The following is an 18,766-nucleotide window of genomic DNA, read 5'->3' as shown; positions in this document are numbered from 1 at the left end:
GCACTATATTTGTTTCTAAGTACCTGTGGAACACCCTGTTTCTCTGCCAGGTTTTTCTCCAAGAGCCAAAGAAGGTTTTGCTTCAGGAAGTTCTGAACTTTCCAACTGCTTGTTCCTGTATCCACGTTAGGATAACTGTGTCTCAGTTTTCACTTGAGAAAAGAGCTACAACTCCTAATATTTGGTCAAAACTAACAAAAACCATCAGCCTGACTGTAGGCTATAAGACCACGACATTTTCATGCAGAGTTAGTCACACATCCAAGAGCAGAGCACTTGGATGACTTGTAAGGTTTTGTTCAAAACTCAGCATTTGGATTTGTGCCTAGAGATTTCAGTTCTCTCCTTGGCAATCTTTTTCCCCTTCTCTGCTGCCCATTTTCCCTTTCTTGTGTGGATGGAAGGAGCTGATGGGCTGCAGAAAGCCCAGTTCCCATGGCATGGCTGGGAGTGGTGGTGGGAGGCACTGCCAGGGCTGAGGTGGCAGTGCAGCTTCTGGGTGTTGTCTCCACCTTTTGCCTTGGCCATGCCCCTGTGGCTGCCCGGTGCCCCAGCAGTGCCACTGGTGCCAGCTGTGCCTTTGCTTCCAAAATTTCTTCCCAAAATGAATCTCTTCAGTTCTTCATTTTGCCCTTCCACAGACAAAAAAGTTTGTTGCTGGCTTACTCTTCTACCTGACTACAAAATTAATTAGCTTCTTTAAAAGATAATTCTGGTGGGTTTATTTTATATATTGAAAGAAATAACTCACATGAATGATGTTTTTACAGAGCTGCAAATGCCCAAGTGAAGTAAGAAAACCTAAATCCACGAGTAAAACTAGTCTAAATATTGCACTAAAAATCAGCACTTCCAGTCTGCAGTAATCCTGGACTAACCTTGTGTGTGGTACACAAGCAGTGAAAAAGTTCTTGGTCTGACACTGAACCATTTATTTTGTTATTTGTGATAAAATAACTGACAATATTTAACATACATGCATAGAACCATTGGAAACCAATCTGGGATCATAATCTTCTTTAAATCTCTGGAAAATTGCAAGCAGAGTTTTTAAATTCAATTAGTTCCTCTTTTTTTTAATGCAGTTACAACTTGGAAAAAGAAACTCAGATTGTCACCAAAATGCTACTCCATAATAAATGTTCACAGGGCAGTTTAATTGAACTGCTTGTCCTTGACAAATTACTAGCATGCATCTCCATTACATGTCTATTCAGATCATATGAATATATGAATTATATGAATCTATGAATTATCAATTCACTTCAATGTAACTAATATTTGTTCAGTATTTTACATGCAGTCATTCTTCAACTTTCTAAATTATATTTTAGTTTTGTTGATGAAAATCCTGTTTGTACACTCAGTTACCTGATCATTAAAATCTAGTTCCAAAGGCAAGAGGATTCTTACTTTAGTTTTCCGTTAAATTAACTGTTGAATTGGTAAGATTTTGCATCTGATTTAACATGAAACTGCTGAGACATTCTGTGTCGTTTCTGTACCATTTCAATAGTTCTGGATCCTATTAGGTATGAGGATTTTATTACCCTCCTTTGACAAAAATACAGATATATACATTTTAAAGCAATGGTAGTTTTCACTGATAAAAGAAATACAGAGGAAGATTAAGTGAAGAACAAATATATATATATATGAGCTATGTAAATAGAATTAGGATGTGTTCAGCAAAACATCTTTCCTTTGCTAATTCTTGGGTGAAGGTTGCCCCTATGTGTGCTACTCACTGTCTCCCTGCAAGGAAGGAAAGGAGCTGCACTTTTATGATTCTTATTCCTGCAGCAGCATCAGAACATTAATTCTGAGGCCCTTGGAGTGCACTGAAAAATGAAATGAGCTGCGGTGTTTCCCTTTGCTACCCAGAAGAAAATCGTGCCCAAGTTTTTTGGATTCATATGGTCTGTTAGTTCCTTAGCAAAGACATTCAGTCCTGGGAAGTTCTCCTTTGCAACGTGTCAGGAAGCAGTGGCAGGACTGCTGTCCTGGGGGACATACAGGGAAGGAGTGAGTATCCAGGATGGAAAATCCTTGTGGAACATCCTTCCAGCAGTCACATCAGGTCTGGAGCCAGACACCCTACCTGAGTGACAGGGGAAGTGGAATGATGAGTTCCCCTCACTACTTTATTACTGTTCCATACCACATGGAGCTTTTAATTTTTTTGATTGATTGTCCTGTTTTATTGCTCAAGTGCTGTGTGGCATATTGCTGGCTTTTGTCATTGGAGTCTGTTTTGAAAGACTGACTTTTATACTGCTTCAGGCTTTCACAGTGAGAACTGCAGCAAATGGCCAAGCAATAGACTTTATAGTGAATATTGGCCTGAGTAAACGTGAGGAAAACATGGATTCCATCTAGAGACTTCAGAAATCATGAATCATGCTTTCCTAAGTGATGAACTTCAGAAATACCAGTACAGTGGATGGGGAGGAAGATTGCACTTGCAAGAGCAGAATGCACTACCCAGGGAGTCACACGGGAGCATGGATTGCTGGTAGGGCAGGGGAGAGAGCCTGACCCACTGGCTGCTGGATTAAGCAAATCAGCAGGACCTGCAGAAGGCTATAAAGTGGTGGGAGTGGCAGAAGATAATTGACAGGCTGCCCTGCAAGGTCTTGCTCAGTGGGAAGTTCTCACAGGTCACCACATCACCCATGGTGCTGGAGAGTTGGAGACCTGGGCATGCAGACAGACACCATCCAGGCCTGACTGGAATCCTGAAAGTGAGGATTTGAGTTGCTCCAGTCTCTCCTCAGCAGGCTTTTACATTGAGAGCAGAATTGGCCAGTGTTTTCTGGTGTGTTAAACCTGAATTCTCACCCACTCTGTAACAGGGGCTCCACCTCCAGGATGGATCAGGGCCTGGAGTTTGGCTGGAGGCACAAAGGAAAACTTCCTTCATTCATCATGAAATAGCATTTCAGAAACCTATTTGCTGTGTCTCCTACCTGTGTGTTGTTTGGGTTTTTACAGGATTGTTCCAGCATTTAGTACATGTTGGGCCATAAATAGGATAAACTAAGCTGGAATTTATTCCGGCGAAGCACAGGCAAAACCAATAAAGTTGTATGAATATCTTTACGTTTTGAGAATACACAATATTTTAAAAGGAAATACAGAAAATATCAATGTGAGTTGCCTGCTCTGGTTTAAAAAAAATAATTGTAGTAGCTTGGACTAATTTGATAGGTCTCAGTTCAGAAAAAGGAAACCACAAGGAAATATTAATGGAACATAGGCACATAGCTGAAGTTAAGCAGGTGCTTAAATGCTTGGCTGTACAGAAATGCAGTGATTTAATTAGGATCTTGTTACATTTGACAGGCATATCTGATTTGCAGGCTAGAGAGAGAGCAACAAGAAAAGCTAATTCGAGGTAAATGTGTCTGGATCCCAGTCTGTGGCAGGAGGGACAAGCTGCATTTCAGTAAGGAGCTTGTATCTCTTGTATGAGAGCAGTTTGTAAGATGAACATTCCATATTCCAGGCCTGCAAAAGTCTCTGGGATTATTAAGCCAAGTGACTATTCAAAAAGAAAGAAAAAGTCAAGCAAGAGAAATTAAATGTTTTAATTTGTTTTCTTTGATGTTCATCTACTAAGTCAAGTGCTGGCCTTCACTTTCTCCACCCATTGACAGTGAAATAAGGATTATGTGCTCTGCTGCAGGTTTATTTGACTGGGTTTTTTCCCAGTAAGGGGTGACTCATCGTTTTTTTCTTCAGAGTACATAATATAGTGTATCAGGTTTAGTAGCTGCATTAGTACAATGAGCTGAAATCATTAAATTGATTCCACATGTGATAAATACCAGATTAAACAGTCAGCAACCCCTCTATATCCGTTCCTATCTTTAATGTTGATAACATCATAGTAGTAAATGTATTGAAAATAAAAAGATAATGAAATAATTATTCCATGGAAGCTATTTGGGTATCTATACTGTGAGTTTGGCAGGACTTCACTAATTATCCATGGCATTTTTAGGACAGGTAAAGGAAGTGAACTGTGAAATTAAAAATTAGAAGTCCCAAAAACTTCTTTTCCTCTGCCTATTCATCAAGTGTATGGTGGCCATCAAAAAGAAATCAGGAGTTCTCTTGTTTTGTCCTGGGTCAGAAATGCCAATTGTAGTTATTTTAAGTACCAGTTATGATTGACTTTAAATACTTTTCTCATATAAAATTTATCACGGAAAAATAGAACAGTATAATAACCACTCTGATTAATTTAAAATTTCAACAGTACTCCCAAACTTGGGGGGCACCTCTTGCTTACAGGGTGGGAGCTGAGAGTTTAGAATCATCCAAAAGCTTCAGTGATATTTTCCTCAAAACAAAGTCTGAATGTATGCTTAATTGTCACTTTTTTGGCTGTCTTTTAAAAAATGCTCCTGTCTTTAAGGGCATTAAGACATTGCTACCAGTATTTTGAAAGGTTTTTCAAAGTCTTTTTTGACTGGTGAGCTGAAAAAAAATGCAAACTATTATTTCGTTCATCTTGTTTTTAAACTGAACTGCATTATCAACTTAGTGTGTGCTCTGAAGGTATTGTTAAAAGTGCTTTGAAAACTTGTAAATCCCTGTAATTTATGTTCCTGTAGTCTCAACTGCTTCTTTCTGTCCTTCTGGTTTTAATTTGAATGCAGTCTTGTCTGGGTGTGTACCTGTAAAATTGTGTTTTTCCAAGTACAATTTACAGTCATGACCCTTAGTTTTACAGTGTTCCAACCTTATAGGAGCTTCCTCCTATGCTGAAAAGCCAACTTTGGGTCAAACAGTTCTTTCATATTGTAATTGTCTAATCAAGGTTCCTTGGAACAGATCCGATTTGGGCATTTTTTAGTTTATGGCAAAGATTTTATAAGAATATCAAGTGAAATGGGAAGGTTCCTTTGTAGGAGAGCAGTGATAGCATTGCCTTATTTCTTCAGATATATACAGTTGTAAACTTAGCCTTCTTCATGACAACAGTCCCATTTATCTAAACAATTCTCCTTTTAGAGCCAATGGCACTGATAGAAACTGAGATAAGGAGCACAGATGGGAGGATCTCTCTGAGTCTCTCCTTACAGAAACTCCTCGCTGGGCAGCTCACAATCCCCTTTTCTTTTTGGTGCCTGAGAATGCGTGGCAGACATCTCCCCTGAAACACAGTCCTCTCGAATTGCCAGCTCCAGGAAGGGATGGTCAAGCTTTGGGAAGGTTTTTTAAATCCTGGTGATTTCTTCCTGGATTTTTTTCCCCCATGCTGCATTTAAATGGCAGGCGTCAGTGTTCTGTCTTTCATGGCTCTAACTTAGAATAGTCCCTGAGCTATAATTCTTTGTCTTCTGACTTAAGGTATTAAATTATCTATTTTATCTGTAAATTAATCCCTTGCTTATTCTCTGTCTTTTTGGGTGATACATAAAAAAGAACTTTCAGAGTTTTATATTTTTTATATTACTCCACAATAAAAATAGTACTTGCACACTGAAACGGAAGTTTTTTGAACTAAATGTTATAGGCTTTATTTTTAGTACTTACTACTCATCCATGTTCATTTTTTTAGCATGACTTCAGCACCCTTGGTGGTTAAGAGGAAGAGAAGAACAGATAGATCATGTGGTTTAATTTTGTTCTGTTTGTATTTTCAGATCATTGTACAGTCTGGCCGTCACCCCACGGTGCTGCAAAAGCTGTGCCAGTTGCCTTTCCAGTATTTCAGTGATCCTCGTTTGATCAAAGTGCTCTTCCCTTCGCTCATAGCTGCGTGTTACAATAACCCCCAGAACAAGATCATCCTGGAGCAGGAGATGAGCTGTGTGTTACTGGCCACCTTCATCCAGGTACAGCTGCAGAGCTGTGCTCGCCTTTGCTCTCAGGGTGGGGATCCTCAGTAGAACAAGCAAACAGCGCTGAAGTGCTTCCAGACTCTCTGCAGCTCTTCTCAAACCACAGATTATGCCTGTACTTGAGGCATCTTAACACACTGAAAGGTTACCGGGTAGTTTGGGTTCTCACTGTCGCTGCAGAATCCAGTTTGCATTAAAGTTACTGGGTGTACTGGGAAGATTTGATGTAGATCTTAAAATATTTCTTTTTTAAAAATTCCTGCCCATATAGCATATCTGAATTAGTATATTAATGTGTTTACATGTAAATGTACTGTTGTATACTGTGTGGCATAGATTTACAGAGAGCTGGGTAAGTGTATGTATTTTATGCAGAAAATACACAAAACATATGTTACCAGTCTAATCTTGCAATCTTTATTTTTGACAGTAAGCTGCCGAGGTCATTACAAATACTTTTTTGAATAAGAATTTGCATTATTTTTCTTCCCTTTGTCTAAATTTATATGCTGTTTTATCTGTCAGATTTTTTGCCTGCCTCATGGTTTTCAAGCATTTTATTGACTGTTTCCAGTGAATAAATGCGGTTTTCATAAATACCGTACTGTTAAAAATAATATGCTTTTAGGAGTCTGTAACCCTGTAGCAGTCACCTGAAAGTTACTGTTGTTGATAAAGAAATGTTAATCAAAGTCCTTTCCCTAGTGCTTTACCAAGAATAGTGCTAATCCAAGAATAGGCTACATGCATTTCAGATAGAAAGTACAAGAACTAAATATTTACTAAAAGTCTTTGCATAACATCAAACTTGTGAGTGCAGCTACTTTTTATCCTTTTAATACTAAAATAATTGCAGAGTGGTTTTTTTAAAAGACGTTTGGAACTTAGTATTAAAAACATTTTCCGTATAGTAATGAACTTCTGGTCAAATACACAACTATAATTCATCTTCTTTGACTTTCTTATAGTGAAACTGAAAAATGTGATTTATTCATTATTAGTAAGTGCTGCAAGTTTAGTTCGGGTTTTTTTCAGTTAAAAAACAGGAGGGTGGAGAATGCTCCCTATATGAATAATTAAGGTTGTTTACCTTGATTTCTGTTCTATAAGAGATGGAATGGCACTAAAATCCCAAGTAGCTACAGTAAAGCATTAGTGTATTTATAAGGGTCAATTTGATTTCCAGTTAGTTATGTCCCAGATGACAAGTTCACATACTATGTCTGCAGGTTTTTAAAGAAAGGCATTCTATTAAAACATGGAAGAGCTGTGTGTGCTGTGAAGTGTCCTGTCACTGCTGACTTCAGTGGTCCTTCAGTATTTTGCCCATTTTATAGTCTGATCCCGAATGTTGCCCACGCACACACGGAGCGCAGCGCTGGCAGGATCCGAGGAATGCTGAGGTCCCGCACACGCAGAAGGGACTTGCTGCTCTACTTCTAGTTCAGCTCGCTGCTGTTTGTCAAGCAAATCTCTCATTTGCTTCAGTAGAAGGTTTGGGAAAGATTGTAAAATGTTGCCCTGTGACTAGAAAATGAGATTCTTCCTTTGCCAGGGAACGCCAAAAGAAGTCTCATTTACGTAAAAGTTTAGTGGTATGTACGAATATAACACTTAAATACAGTGTGTTAAATGTGCAGCCGAAATCAAAGGAGGAGCATTTCTGCATTTTACAGCACTCTCCCTACTGATAGAATTATTTCCATCAGCTGAAGTTTGCATCAGCCTGTTTATTTTTGTTACTTCTGTTTGGAGATGTGCAGGAGTAAGTAGAAACATTCAGGAGTATCCATGATTTGCTGTGTTGTTTCTTATCTCGGGTAATCCCTTCTTCAGTATTCTGCTGGGTGGAGACTCCAGCAAAGAACAGGATCTGTAGCGGGGAGCCGGCTGGTTCCGGGCGAGGGCGGTGTCCGTGCTGGCTCCGAGGATGCTGCATCCCAATGCCTGACAGCAGCAGTGCTCCACGCTGGGGCACAGCTGGGGCACAGCTGGGGCACAGCTGGCTGCCAGGGCCAGCAGCACTGGGCAGCAACTCCACCTTCTCCCAGGAGATCAGCACCTCAGGCTCCCAAGTCACTGGGAAGCACAGCCATTGAAATTGGGATCAGTCATGAATTTTGTAAGAGTATATTTGGAGTTGGGAGCAAAAATCTGAAACACCACTTGTTTTACAGAAACATGGCTATGGTAAATAAAAATCACAATAATAACTATTTCTTAGGAAGACATTAACTAAAATGTATTTTTTGAAAACAGATATAAATAAATGTAAAAAAATCCACTGTAAATTACAGAATATAAGTGCCATCAGTATTGTGTTATGATACGTAGCAAACAAGCCAGAATTCGCTAATTTACAGATTTCATGAAGTATTAGTATTTTTGAATGACTGTGAAGATTTAAAATGTTGATTTAATTCCTCAGATGTAAGATCTGAAAACCTGATGTCTTTTTTTTTGTCTGTTTTCCCCCATAGGATTTTGCACAGAGCTCAGGCCAAGTGGAAAATCAGTTCTTTCAGCAGAGGGGTATGTTCCCTGCAGTGTAACAGAGTAACAACTGGGTAACAAAATGTGTAGATACTGTGATTTAAGTTCCTTCAGTTGGCATGGCTGAAAAGGAATACAGTACATTTACAGTTTGGGCGTGGGCTCCCTACACATACACGTCTTCCAGTCTGCTGCTGGTCTATCAGGGATTCAGACTGTTAATCTTTATTCAATGCTACGTGGTATCGTGTCTTAAAATGTGATACTGTACCTATGCATATTTAATTAGCTGACACAAAGGCTGCCTTCAAAAGTTTTAGGTTACAGGAGCTACACAGCTATGCCAATACACTCAGGGAGCCAGAAATCTCTAAAATACTGTCCTGTAATTGTCCTTTAAAGTTTGTCAGTTTGCAGAAGAGTCGTGATTTTTTTTTCCCCCCTCAGTTATTATATAAATATTATTGTAAATGCAGTCAACCTTTTTAGGCTAAACATTTGAAAGATTCTCAGCTGAGATGGCTGTTACTTGCTAAACACATCTGAAATTCAAGTGTTGATGGGCATCTGGTCTTGAGAATTGTGCATAAAATGCGACGCTCAGACAGTCCTTTCTGCCTCGTAAGTAGAAATCCACCACCATTTCCTCAGTATTTGCCAGGAGGTGAGTGGTTCTAGGTCAGAAGCATCAAGTTTTTGTTTAAAAATACATTACAAAATGAGAGTAACTTTATGGACATTTTTACTGTCAACATCAGACATCTCAGTCTGAAACAGACTCGTGCAGTCTCTGCAGCACCAAGTTTCCAGGATTGTATTTCCATTAGATTCTTCTCAAGAAACATCTAAAATCCAAGTGGAAAACTTGCTTTTTATTTTCACTATTCAAACTGGAGGAACTTTTAAACAAAAAATGTGGTTACATGTGAGTGGGATTTCTAAACATACCCCAGTTGCAAAAAAGTTAATAATAGTGTAGGCAGGATTATTTTTATCTCTTATATCACTTGAATGTGAAGGATGGTATCCCCGCAAAAAATGGGAATAACACAGATGGGAATAAAACCTGGAAGCACAAACTTTATAGTGGGGTGCTGCATGGAGGGTCAGACGCTCAAACTTGGCACAGTGAAGTCCTGCCCACATCTGCACAGTCTCAGGAGTGAAAGCTGCATTTGTGCTCGTGCTCTGAGCTCTGGGGAGTAGGGCGCACAACTCTCCTGCAGCCCTTTGTGGTAAAAAAAAAGAAACTGCTGAGAAGAAAATGCCACTGAGGCTGCCCAGAGTATAATGGGGCTGAGCTGGTCCACCAGTGTGTCCAAGAACAAAGTGTGAAAAGATGTAAAATGTTCCTCTGCACGGGGCAGAGAGCCTGATCAACGAACAAATGGAAGCCTTTGCTCATCAGAGCCTCTGCCCCCATTCTTAAAGCCAAGCACAGATGCCAGGAGCACCATAGAAGTGTCACCCCATGGTCTGAGGAGATTTGGATAGGGGGAAGGGAGTAAATTAGTTGAAGTATCTCAAATTGGCTGCACATTCATTATTCTTGTTTTATTGCCATTTTATCTTAAGAGGGAATAACTTGGTAATTTTATGTTCTGTCTTCAACAGAAAAATTTTTCAGTCCTCAAGATTATCTTGAGCTCTCCAACAGATTCCCCCGGCAGTCCTGGGAAGAAGCTCGACAGTTCTTCTTGAAAAAATAAAGAGTTGTTATTTAGCTTTTAAATCCTTAACATCGTCACACTGCTGACTACCTTCTTTTAAAACACTGTTCCAAAATGGTTTTGATACTCTAAATACTTATCCTATAGATACATAATTTGCACTATTTATATAAGTACTGTAGATACTTCCAAGTTCTGTTTTGTAATTTTGATAATTTGAGTTTATTTCGTTCTTGTATCCAATGTCATGATTTTGGTGTTTTCTGCCCTGTGGTGGGACTTACACTGCAGAACTGCTGAAATACGGTTGCAAATAGAGAAAATATGTTCTATATATCTTGTAATAAAATAACTTATTCTGTCTTGTGTGATTCCTGTGTTAAAATCATCAGTATGTTTGAATTACCATAAGCAACACGGCTCAAAAAGAGAGGAAAAAAATACTCATGAGATGTCTTTCTCGGTAATCAAGAGTCAGTCAAAATCAAATCAAAGTAATTCGTCAGATTTGGCCCTGGGGAAAGTTTGCTTATAATTTTTTGGGTGATGGAGGATACGTCACCTAAGGCAGTTTTTAGACCTCATGCATTTTTAACGGCTCGGCTGGACCCGAGCGGGGCTGCCGAAACCTCGCGGCGGAGGCTCCGCGCGCCGCTCCGGCCGCAGCGATCCCGGCCCGGCGCCGATCCGCCGATCCCGGCCCCGCCGATCCCGGCCCCGCCGATCCGCCGATCCCGGCCCCGCCGATCCCGGCCCCGCCGATCCCGGCCCCGCCGATCCCGGCCCGCGGGCCCCGGGAGCACGGCCGGTGCCGGAGTAGTGACCCGGCACCGTGATCGCGGCAGGCAGCAGCACAGTCTCTTCTTGGCGGCCCCAGCGCCGCCCATGGCGGCCCGGCCCGGCCCGCGGCGGGGCTGAGGCGAGCCGCGCGCCTCGCTCCAGCCCAGCGCCGGGGGAACGCGCGGAGCTCCAGCCCGACCGGACGGAGCCAGGTAACGGCGGGGGCCCCGCGGCGGGGTGGGAGGGCGGCGGGGTTGCCATCCCCACCTGTCCCCAGCCGGGAGAACGCCCGTCCCGGCGGTGCGGAGCGGCCCCGGCTGAGGCGGCCCCGCCGCTCCGTGCGCCCCGACGGCGGCTCGCTCTGGAGCCCGGTCCCTGCACACGCGCTCCGCGGTCTGTCGGGGTGATGGAGCCGCCGCGGCGCCGCGCTGCCCGTCCCCTGCAGCCCGCAGGGCTCCGGCACGGCCCGGCCGCCCGGGGATGGGGTCAGGGGGCGGCTCGCCGTGGCTTGAGCTCGGCCGGGCCTGCGATCCCGCGGGGAGCGGGTCCTGAGCAGCGCCGCGGGGGTAAAGGGGGAGGGCGCGGGGGCTGGAGCGGCGCTGCCGCGCTCCCAGGTGATGCCAGAGGCAGATAAGGAGTCTCCGCCTGGCTCTGGACGGGGGGATGGATACGCCGGAGGCAGGGCTCGCCTCGCCGCTCCGGGGGAGCCCCCGCCGCCCAGCCCCGCCACCCCCCGGAGGAGGCGCCCGGCCCCGCACCGCGGCAGGTGCGGGCACGGCCGGGCGAGCCAGGGGACTACTCCGAAAGGAAAACCTGCTCTCCGCCTCCCGGGCTATAAATAAGTGGCCCCGGTTCTGAAAGCGGATTAGCGCGGTGCGGTGAGGCTGTGCGGGAGAAGCCAGGGCTGTGCCCGTCCCGACCCGCTCTGTTCCGATCCCTATGGCCGCGCCGCTCCGCGGCTGGGGTGCCCCTTCGCCGCCCTTCCACGACTTTTTTTAGTTCGTTTTTGGTTTTTTCGTTTAAATCCATTTTTGTTTTCTTTTTTTTTTTTTTATTAAGTCCAAAATATTTAATCCCACTATTCAACCGCTGACAATAAATAACAATAACTTACTTTTGATCGTTAAAGGCGCAAACAATCCGTCCTTCGTCCATTGATAACTTAACATTATTAGTACTGGTTTTCCCGTTAAAAAGTCTCGTTTCCGTGTCCCGTTTTTCCAGCGATCGTGCGGGGCCGGGCATCGTGGCCCGGAAGAGGCATCGGTGTGAGATGAGGCTGGACGGCGCGGCTCTGCGGAGGCAGGTCCAGGCCAGCTCCGCGGCCGCACGCCGGAAGAGTCTCTCCCCATTTTGTAGATTTTTTTTTTATTACTTATTTTTCCTTTTCAGAAAGGAAAGAAAAACTGTCCACAGCGCAAGTGGCCGGCAAGAGGCAGCCTGTCACCGTGCCGGGCTTCGGCAGGGAAATCCGAGTTTCTTTGGGGAAAAAGAAACATCGAAATCCGCAGGGAAAAAAAAAAAAAGAAAACCACGAAAAAACCAGGACGGGGGCTCTCTCTCCGGTCTGGTGAAGGCAGCGAGGATCCCGGTGCTTTTTTGGCCGACAGTAATACAATTTTTGTTTGTTTTTAAATAAGAATAATTAAAAAACAAAGGCGTTTGTCCGGCGCTCTGGGAGCGGCCCGGGGCCGGGTGTCTCATGCAGGGAGCGCAGGCATGCGGAGGTCCCGCGGCGGGGCGGACGGGCCGCTTCACGTCTCGGCCGGGCTGGGTACCATGCTGTTGGGGGTGTCGGGGAGCTGGGAGGACAGCGAGGTCACGTCGCTGCCGGAGGAGGTGCCCAGGGAGCCGGACTCGGAGAAGGAGACCTGGGGAGCAGCGGCGGTGAGGGCCTGGCGCGCTCGCCCCCTGTCCCGTCCCCCTCCCTCAGCACCCGGGCCCAGCGGGCCGGCATCTGCCCGTCCCGTGCGGCCCGACGGACGACCCGGCGCGGCTCACCAGCTGCTGGAAGGCGGCGGGCTGCTCCAGGTCGCTCTGCAGGGCGAACTCGCTGAGCGCCTTCCAGGGCGGCTGGTACGTCTGGACCTCCACAGCGCTGCCCTGCACGGCGCTCTCGTGGCGGATGGGGCTGCCGGCCACCAGCGGCGTCCCGGTGAGGCCCTGCAGGCTCTGCGGGCACACGGGGATTCATGCGACTGCCGCCCGAGCCCGCGGGCCCGAGCCCCCCACCCACATCTCCCACCCCGCCGGGGAGGGCGGGCGCTCACCGTCTTGTCGCTGTGCTGCTGCTGCTGGAGCTGCTTCATGAGAATGGACTTTTTCTTGTCCTTGCAGCGCTTGTTCTGGAACCAGACGCGGATGACGCGGGGACTGAGCCCCGTCATTTCCACAAGCTGCTCCTTCATCAGGGCGTCGGGGCGCGGGTTGGCAGCGTAGCAGGTCCGCAGCGTGTGCAGCTGCTTCTCGTTCAGCACCGTCCGCACGCGGGTGGTCTTCTCTGCCGCCTTGTGCGCCGGCGGCCGCGGGGCGGGCGGCCTCCCGGGCACCGGCTCTGCGACGGGCGGGGAGGGCGCGCACCGTCAATGCCGCCGCCCGCTCGCCCGCCGCAGCCCTCCCGACACCCTCCCCGACCCGCCGCCCGCCCCGCCGGGGAGCCGGTACCTGCGAGGTGCGCGGCGGCGGCCGGCGGCAGCGCGGGGCTGCGCGGTCCGCGGGCGGCGGCGCCGTCGGGCGGCGACCCGTGGTCGGCGCGGCAGAGCAGGTCGCGCTCCCGCAGGCAGAACTGATCGCCGGGCAGGAGCTGGCGGCCGCAGGCGGCGCAGCGGAAGCACTCCAGGTGGTAGACGTGGTCGCGGGCGCGCATCACCAAGTCGCTGCTGCTGAACGCCGCCCGGCACTGGGCGCACTTGATGCCGAAGAGCCTGCGGGAACGCGACGCGCCGTCAGGGCCCGCGGCCGCGCCGTCGGGGAGGCTCCAGGCGGTGCCGCGGGGGCGGGCAGCGGCCGAGAGTCCGGTTTTCGTTGGGGGAAAATTAGGGGAGCTTAAGGGGCTTTTGTGCTTTTTCAGGTCTGGGTCATTTTTTTTCCTAACGAGCGCCGGCGCATTCGGGGTCACCTGCTGTAATCTCGTTTGCAGTAGGCCTTGCCGTCGCGCAGGAAGCATGTGCAGGTCTCATCCAGGGGCTGCCCGCACTCGGCGCACTTGAGGCAGGCGACGTGCCACTCCAGGTCCGGCGACACCCGCAGCAGGAAGGGGTCCTGGATACGGCCCCCGCAGCCTGCGCACAGGGCCAGCCCTGGCCGCCCTGCCGGGAGCGAGCGGGCTACAGTCAGAGCCGGCAGTGTGCCACAGCAGAGGCCAGCAATTAGGGAAAAGCACTGTTTCTTTTTTACACTTCATCCTTTTTTCTTATTCTGATTCGGTTTGGTTTTTTCCAAAATAGGAAGAATGAGAAATAAAGACAGACACGCAGACAGAAAGGCCGGAAACGTGAAAGGAGACAAATTAATACGACCAGGAAAAAAAAAAAAAAAAAAAGGAAAAAAAAAGAAAAAAATACAGAAGCTTGATCAAGACAAATAAATGCTGAAAGACGGAGACCTAAAAGTAGAATTTTGGAAAAGGAAAATAAAAGCAGAGACTCAAAACCAATAAAACAATGGCTGAGGAAAACTTGAAAGAAATAAGGCAAGAAACTAAGAAAAAAGGAAGTAAAGAAAGATGGAAAAAAATTAAGACAGAATGATGGGAAAAGATATAAAAGCATCAAAAACCGAGAGACAATTAAAATGGGAATATGGACAAATGAAAAGCGTAAGAGACACGAAATCAAAGCGACAGAAAGAGAAATAGAACTAAACCAGAACAGAAAGAAAAAATTTAAAGAAAATGGAAAGAGAAATTTAAAAAAATAAACAAACACGAAAGAGATAAAGAAAGAGAAACGGTAATACGGACAAAGAAAGAAAGAAATAAAGAAGGAAGAGCAAAGGGCAGCAGAAAAAGAAATGGAAACAGCCGAAAGAAACGAGCTGAGCGGCGCGGACAGCAGAAAGGACAGAGGGGCCGGGAAGAGCCGGGCAGGAACGGGAATAGCGGCACCGGAGTTGCCACGGGCCGAGCCCGCAGCAGCCCACGCCCGCCGTGGGGCCGCATCCCTTCCCGGCGCTGTCAGCGCGCCCGCGTCCGCCAGTCCACCCGACGGCAGCGGCGGCGCGGAGCTCGACCCGCAGGGTCCCGCGCACGCCCGCCCGCCCTGGCCCCGCGTTTCGCTGCGCTGCGCGCACTTACTCTTGGAGGGCTCCCCCATGGCGCCCGGGAGCGGCCGCGGGAGGAGGATGTCCACCATGCGGGCGGCCCCCTGCGCACCGGCAGCGATGCGGGATGCGGAGCCGCCGCTCCACCACTACCCGCGCGGAGCGGGGCGGGGGCCGCGCCCGCCCCCCCGGGCCCGCCCCGCCGGGCCGCGCCGTGATGTCAGCGCGCAGAGGCGCTGACCTCACCGCGCGGCCCCCGGAGGCGATTGGCGGCCGCGGGGAGCGCCCGCGGATTGGCGGCGCCGAACAATGGGCGCGGGCGCGGAGCGGGGCGCACGCCCCGCGCGGTCCGGCCCGGAGCCGCACGACGGCGGCACTGACGGGGCGGCGGCCCCGCGCCCCGCGGCTCCTCCGCGCCCTGCGCCCCGGGCGGCCGCGGGACCCTCTGCCCCGCCCGCCGCGCTGCGCCTCGGCCCTGTGCGCGCAGGAACGGCGGCATCGGCAACCCGAGGAGAAGGAGATGCATCGTAGCTTTTTTTCCTCCTCTGTTTTTCCTGTTATTCTTCTTGACTTTTAGTTCGCCTAATTTTTTCTCTTTTTATTTCCCTCTTCCTTCTCTTTCTCGTCTCTTTTTCGTCTTATTTCGTTGTTATTTTCCCCGAGTTTCGGCGTGCCGCTGGCAGGTGCCCGCGGGCGGGCTCGGCGGGACAGTTCCGGCGCCGCGCAGAGGAGCGTCCCCGCGGCGGACGGGAGGGGGCTGCGCGGCGGACGCCGGCTCGACGCTGCGCACCCGCGGAGCAGTTCCCTGCTGAGGCCCGTGTGCGGAAGAGCCATCCCAACGGACCCGAACAGAACCGACCGCATCGTCGGGGCGGCCGTCCCGGGCAGCAGCCCTGTGATGAGTTGAAATTAGCCGAGAAAAATTATATTATACCGCATTTTCATGTACCCGATTCCTTGCTGTTCCCGCAGGTGAATCTCTCCTGTTGCTTTCTCATGCCTTCCTTTTTCTCCCCTTTTTTCCCCCAGTCACCATAGGCTTCCTGTACATTAGCAGAAAAATAGGGAAAGCACTTCCGTGGCCTTTGACTCAGTGTTAAATTCCCAAAGACTTTGCAGTACAGCACCACGAGTCCCTCATAAGGTCCAGGAAAGCTTAAACATGCTGGAAACTGAGATTGCTGCTGTCTTGGAGCTTTGCTCCTGTACTTCACCTCCATGCAATCGCCTTTTAAATTTCACACATGGAATTTGACAGGCATTTGCCAATCTGTATGGCTTGGGAAGGACGTGGTGACTTTATATGTTGGCTAAGGAAGGGCAGGCTGTGTCATTTTCCTCAGAGGAGGGAGGCGGGATGGGTTTTCCAGCTAAAGAACTTGTCTGGTGCGAGCAGGGCACCCTGCAGGTATGAAACCCCAGAAGCTGGGGAGTGGGAGAGGACCTTTTGGATAAAGGGCTTCACTATTTGACCCGTTCTCCCAGCCTGGTCACAGCCTCTACTACCCCTTTGAGGACCCCAAGTGTCGAAAGCAAGCTCTTAAATTTGTACAACAGCTGTGGGGGAAAGGAGGCTGGATGGCATTTGAAGCACCCATGTCAGCAGGGATGCACGTCACCAAGGGATTTTGGTATCTCTGCCTTCCCCTGTGTGTGCGAAGGTGCAAAGGTGAAGCAGTGACATCCTCAGGGCAGGGTGAGCTCTGCCCCTGTCCCATGTGTACCCTGCTGGGGGCTGTGGTCTGACTGCTGCCTGCCACTGGCGTGGCTCACTTGCCAGTGGCAGAGCTGGATGGGGGTGAGAGGTATGAAGGCAACTGGAAAAGTTTGGTTGAGTCTTCAAACTGGGGTTGCCCCGAGGTTTGGGTGATGGGAACCTCTACAGCACCGTGGGGCACCACAGGTCCATGCCTGGGCACCTGGCAGACAAGAGGGTGCAGAACGGTGACTTCAGTCTGAGCCAGAATTCAGAGTCCTGGGTGAGTCAGTATCTGCATGTGTTAACAATAAAATGCAAAAATGTCAGAGTGATAGGAGAATGAAACATGTCTAAGAATACAGCAGCTTGGCAGGGATGCTCTGTGTTGCATCACCCTTTTCCCACTCGAGGGCAGGATCCTGTCTACTCTCCCAAACCTCCCACCAGTTTAGGAATTAGTAAAGTTACAGCTGAGCCAACCAAACTTTTCCAAACCTATGCAAAGCAGTGCTGCAGTCACACCTGTATCCAAACAGAGAGATGTGCTCACACCAGGCAGGTACGGTTGGACTGGACTTGCTTCACCACCAGGCAGGTAGGAACAGGGTAGGCAGTGCTGCACAGGCACTGCCAGTAGAAAAACAAAAAAAAAATTACTTGCCAGGGAAATGCTGAAAACCCTGCATTTCCTCTATGTGTTATACAATAAGGTTTAAAATTACTACAGTTAATGCCATGAGGCCTTAAACCAGCTTGATACCACATGTTTTACAAACAGGTTAATTGTTGGTTCATCTGAGGGAGGGTAAGGGAAAGCACATCATAAAGTCATGGAATAATTCAGTTCAGGAGGCACCTCTGGAACCTTGTCTTCAGGTAACTTGGAACTGCTGGAAGCATTTTCTAGTCAAAGCCAAGTGCAATTCTCTCCTGCCACACTGATTGCTCCTTGCTCTCCTCCACCCAGTGTCCAGATTTCCAGTCTCTTTTGCAGCAGTTCTGGTCGGGTTTGGTGTGAGAGCTGGCAGGGGCTGAGGCTGCCTAATGGTACTTCCCACTCTCTACAGAGCAGCTCTGGGGTTTGCTCCCAAATAGATGTACAAGTTCCCTCTAGAAGGGGGAAACGGTAACTGTTCTTTTTGTTTGCAGCAGATTGCAAAGGCAGTAAATGCTGATTCTTTCAGAGCCAACCATGGATTAAGTCCATTATAAAATTAAAACAGATGGAACGCAATTTCACTTACATTACAAAAAAGGACAGGAACCATCTGCAATAAGATTTAGCATTGCAAAGCTTTTGTTATCATGTTACCATTAAAACCTTTGATGAAGAGTTCTCTTTCTTTCACAAACTTGTTCACACAAAACAAATGTTTTATTTATCCATCTTCCTAAGATAGTCATATTTTATTAAAAAGATAACGTCTCTCAAAAAATCTCCCTTGGTCCTAGCAGGATGTGGCAAAATAAAGAAATGTTGTAAAACTCCAATACCAAGACATTGGTAGCTTCAATGGGGAAGATGTAGCAAAATGAGAATTCCCTATCAATTTTCCTTTAAAAAACATTTCCTTGTGTTTGGGCACAATGTCTGATACTGAGAATAGATAATTAATGAGATAATGGGATACTGCATGTCACCTCCTGTCCAATGGGATTATCTGATGGCTAATTATGGACAGATTGTGATTAATGTGATTATGGATTGGATATTAATCTGATTCTGGATTGATCTAGTTATGTTTTAGTCTGCTCCAAATGGTTAATTGGATCTGAGATAATAGAAATGCAGCTTGCACCAGATTTTGCCACATCAGTTGATGAAGTATCTTTTGATCTGGGTGGGTTGCGAACAATAAATTATTTACAGCTGTTGAGAAAATGACTCTTCCTTAGAATGTAGTCATTCATTTTATTTTCGAGAGCCTTTGAAAACAAAATCAATATCCTTTCTAAAAGGAGATGTTGACAAAAGAAAGGCACGTACATAACTCACAAACAAATGTGAC

General features: G+C 47.5%; 2 protein-coding genes across 6 annotated transcripts in view; one reads left to right on the top strand and one right to left on the bottom strand.

Moving 5' to 3' along the window:
• Nucleotides 1-10,380, top strand: part of SCAPER (S-phase cyclin A associated protein in the ER) — a 134,876-nt gene extending 124,496 nt beyond the window's left edge. For all 5 annotated transcript variants that reach the window (XM_021543407.4, XM_021543406.4, XM_085588457.1 and 2 more), the window contains exons 30-32: nucleotides 5,658-5,849; nucleotides 8,336-8,387; nucleotides 9,963-10,380. In XM_021543407.4, coding sequence (XP_021399082.3) covers nucleotides 5,658-5,849; nucleotides 8,336-8,387; nucleotides 9,963-10,057 — 339 coding nt within the window. In that variant the 3' untranslated portion in view covers nucleotides 10,058-10,380. The remainder of the gene's footprint in view (nucleotides 1-5,657; nucleotides 5,850-8,335; nucleotides 8,388-9,962) is intronic.
• Nucleotides 10,381-11,175: 795 nt separating this feature from the next.
• Nucleotides 11,176-15,229, bottom strand: ISL2 (ISL LIM homeobox 2). Its single transcript, XM_021543422.3, has 6 exons — nucleotides 15,093-15,229; nucleotides 13,917-14,106; nucleotides 13,463-13,722; nucleotides 13,069-13,352; nucleotides 12,800-12,970; nucleotides 11,176-12,669 (listed from the first exon to the last, which is right to left on the bottom strand). The coding sequence occupies exons 1-6, from the start codon at nucleotides 15,148-15,150 to the stop codon at nucleotides 12,553-12,555; spliced, it is 1,080 nt and encodes a 359-aa protein (XP_021399097.1). The 5' UTR covers nucleotides 15,151-15,229; the 3' UTR covers nucleotides 11,176-12,552.
• Nucleotides 15,230-18,766: the final 3,537 nt, after the last annotated feature.

Source organism: Lonchura striata, chromosome 10 (assembly GCF_050655825.1).
Source record: "Lonchura striata isolate lonStrDom1 chromosome 10, ASM5065582v1, whole genome shotgun sequence".
Classification (NCBI taxonomy): domain Eukaryota; kingdom Metazoa; phylum Chordata; class Aves; order Passeriformes; family Estrildidae; genus Lonchura; species Lonchura striata.
Note: the sequence above shows the minus strand (reverse complement) of the source record. Positions and strands in the feature narration are given on the sequence as shown.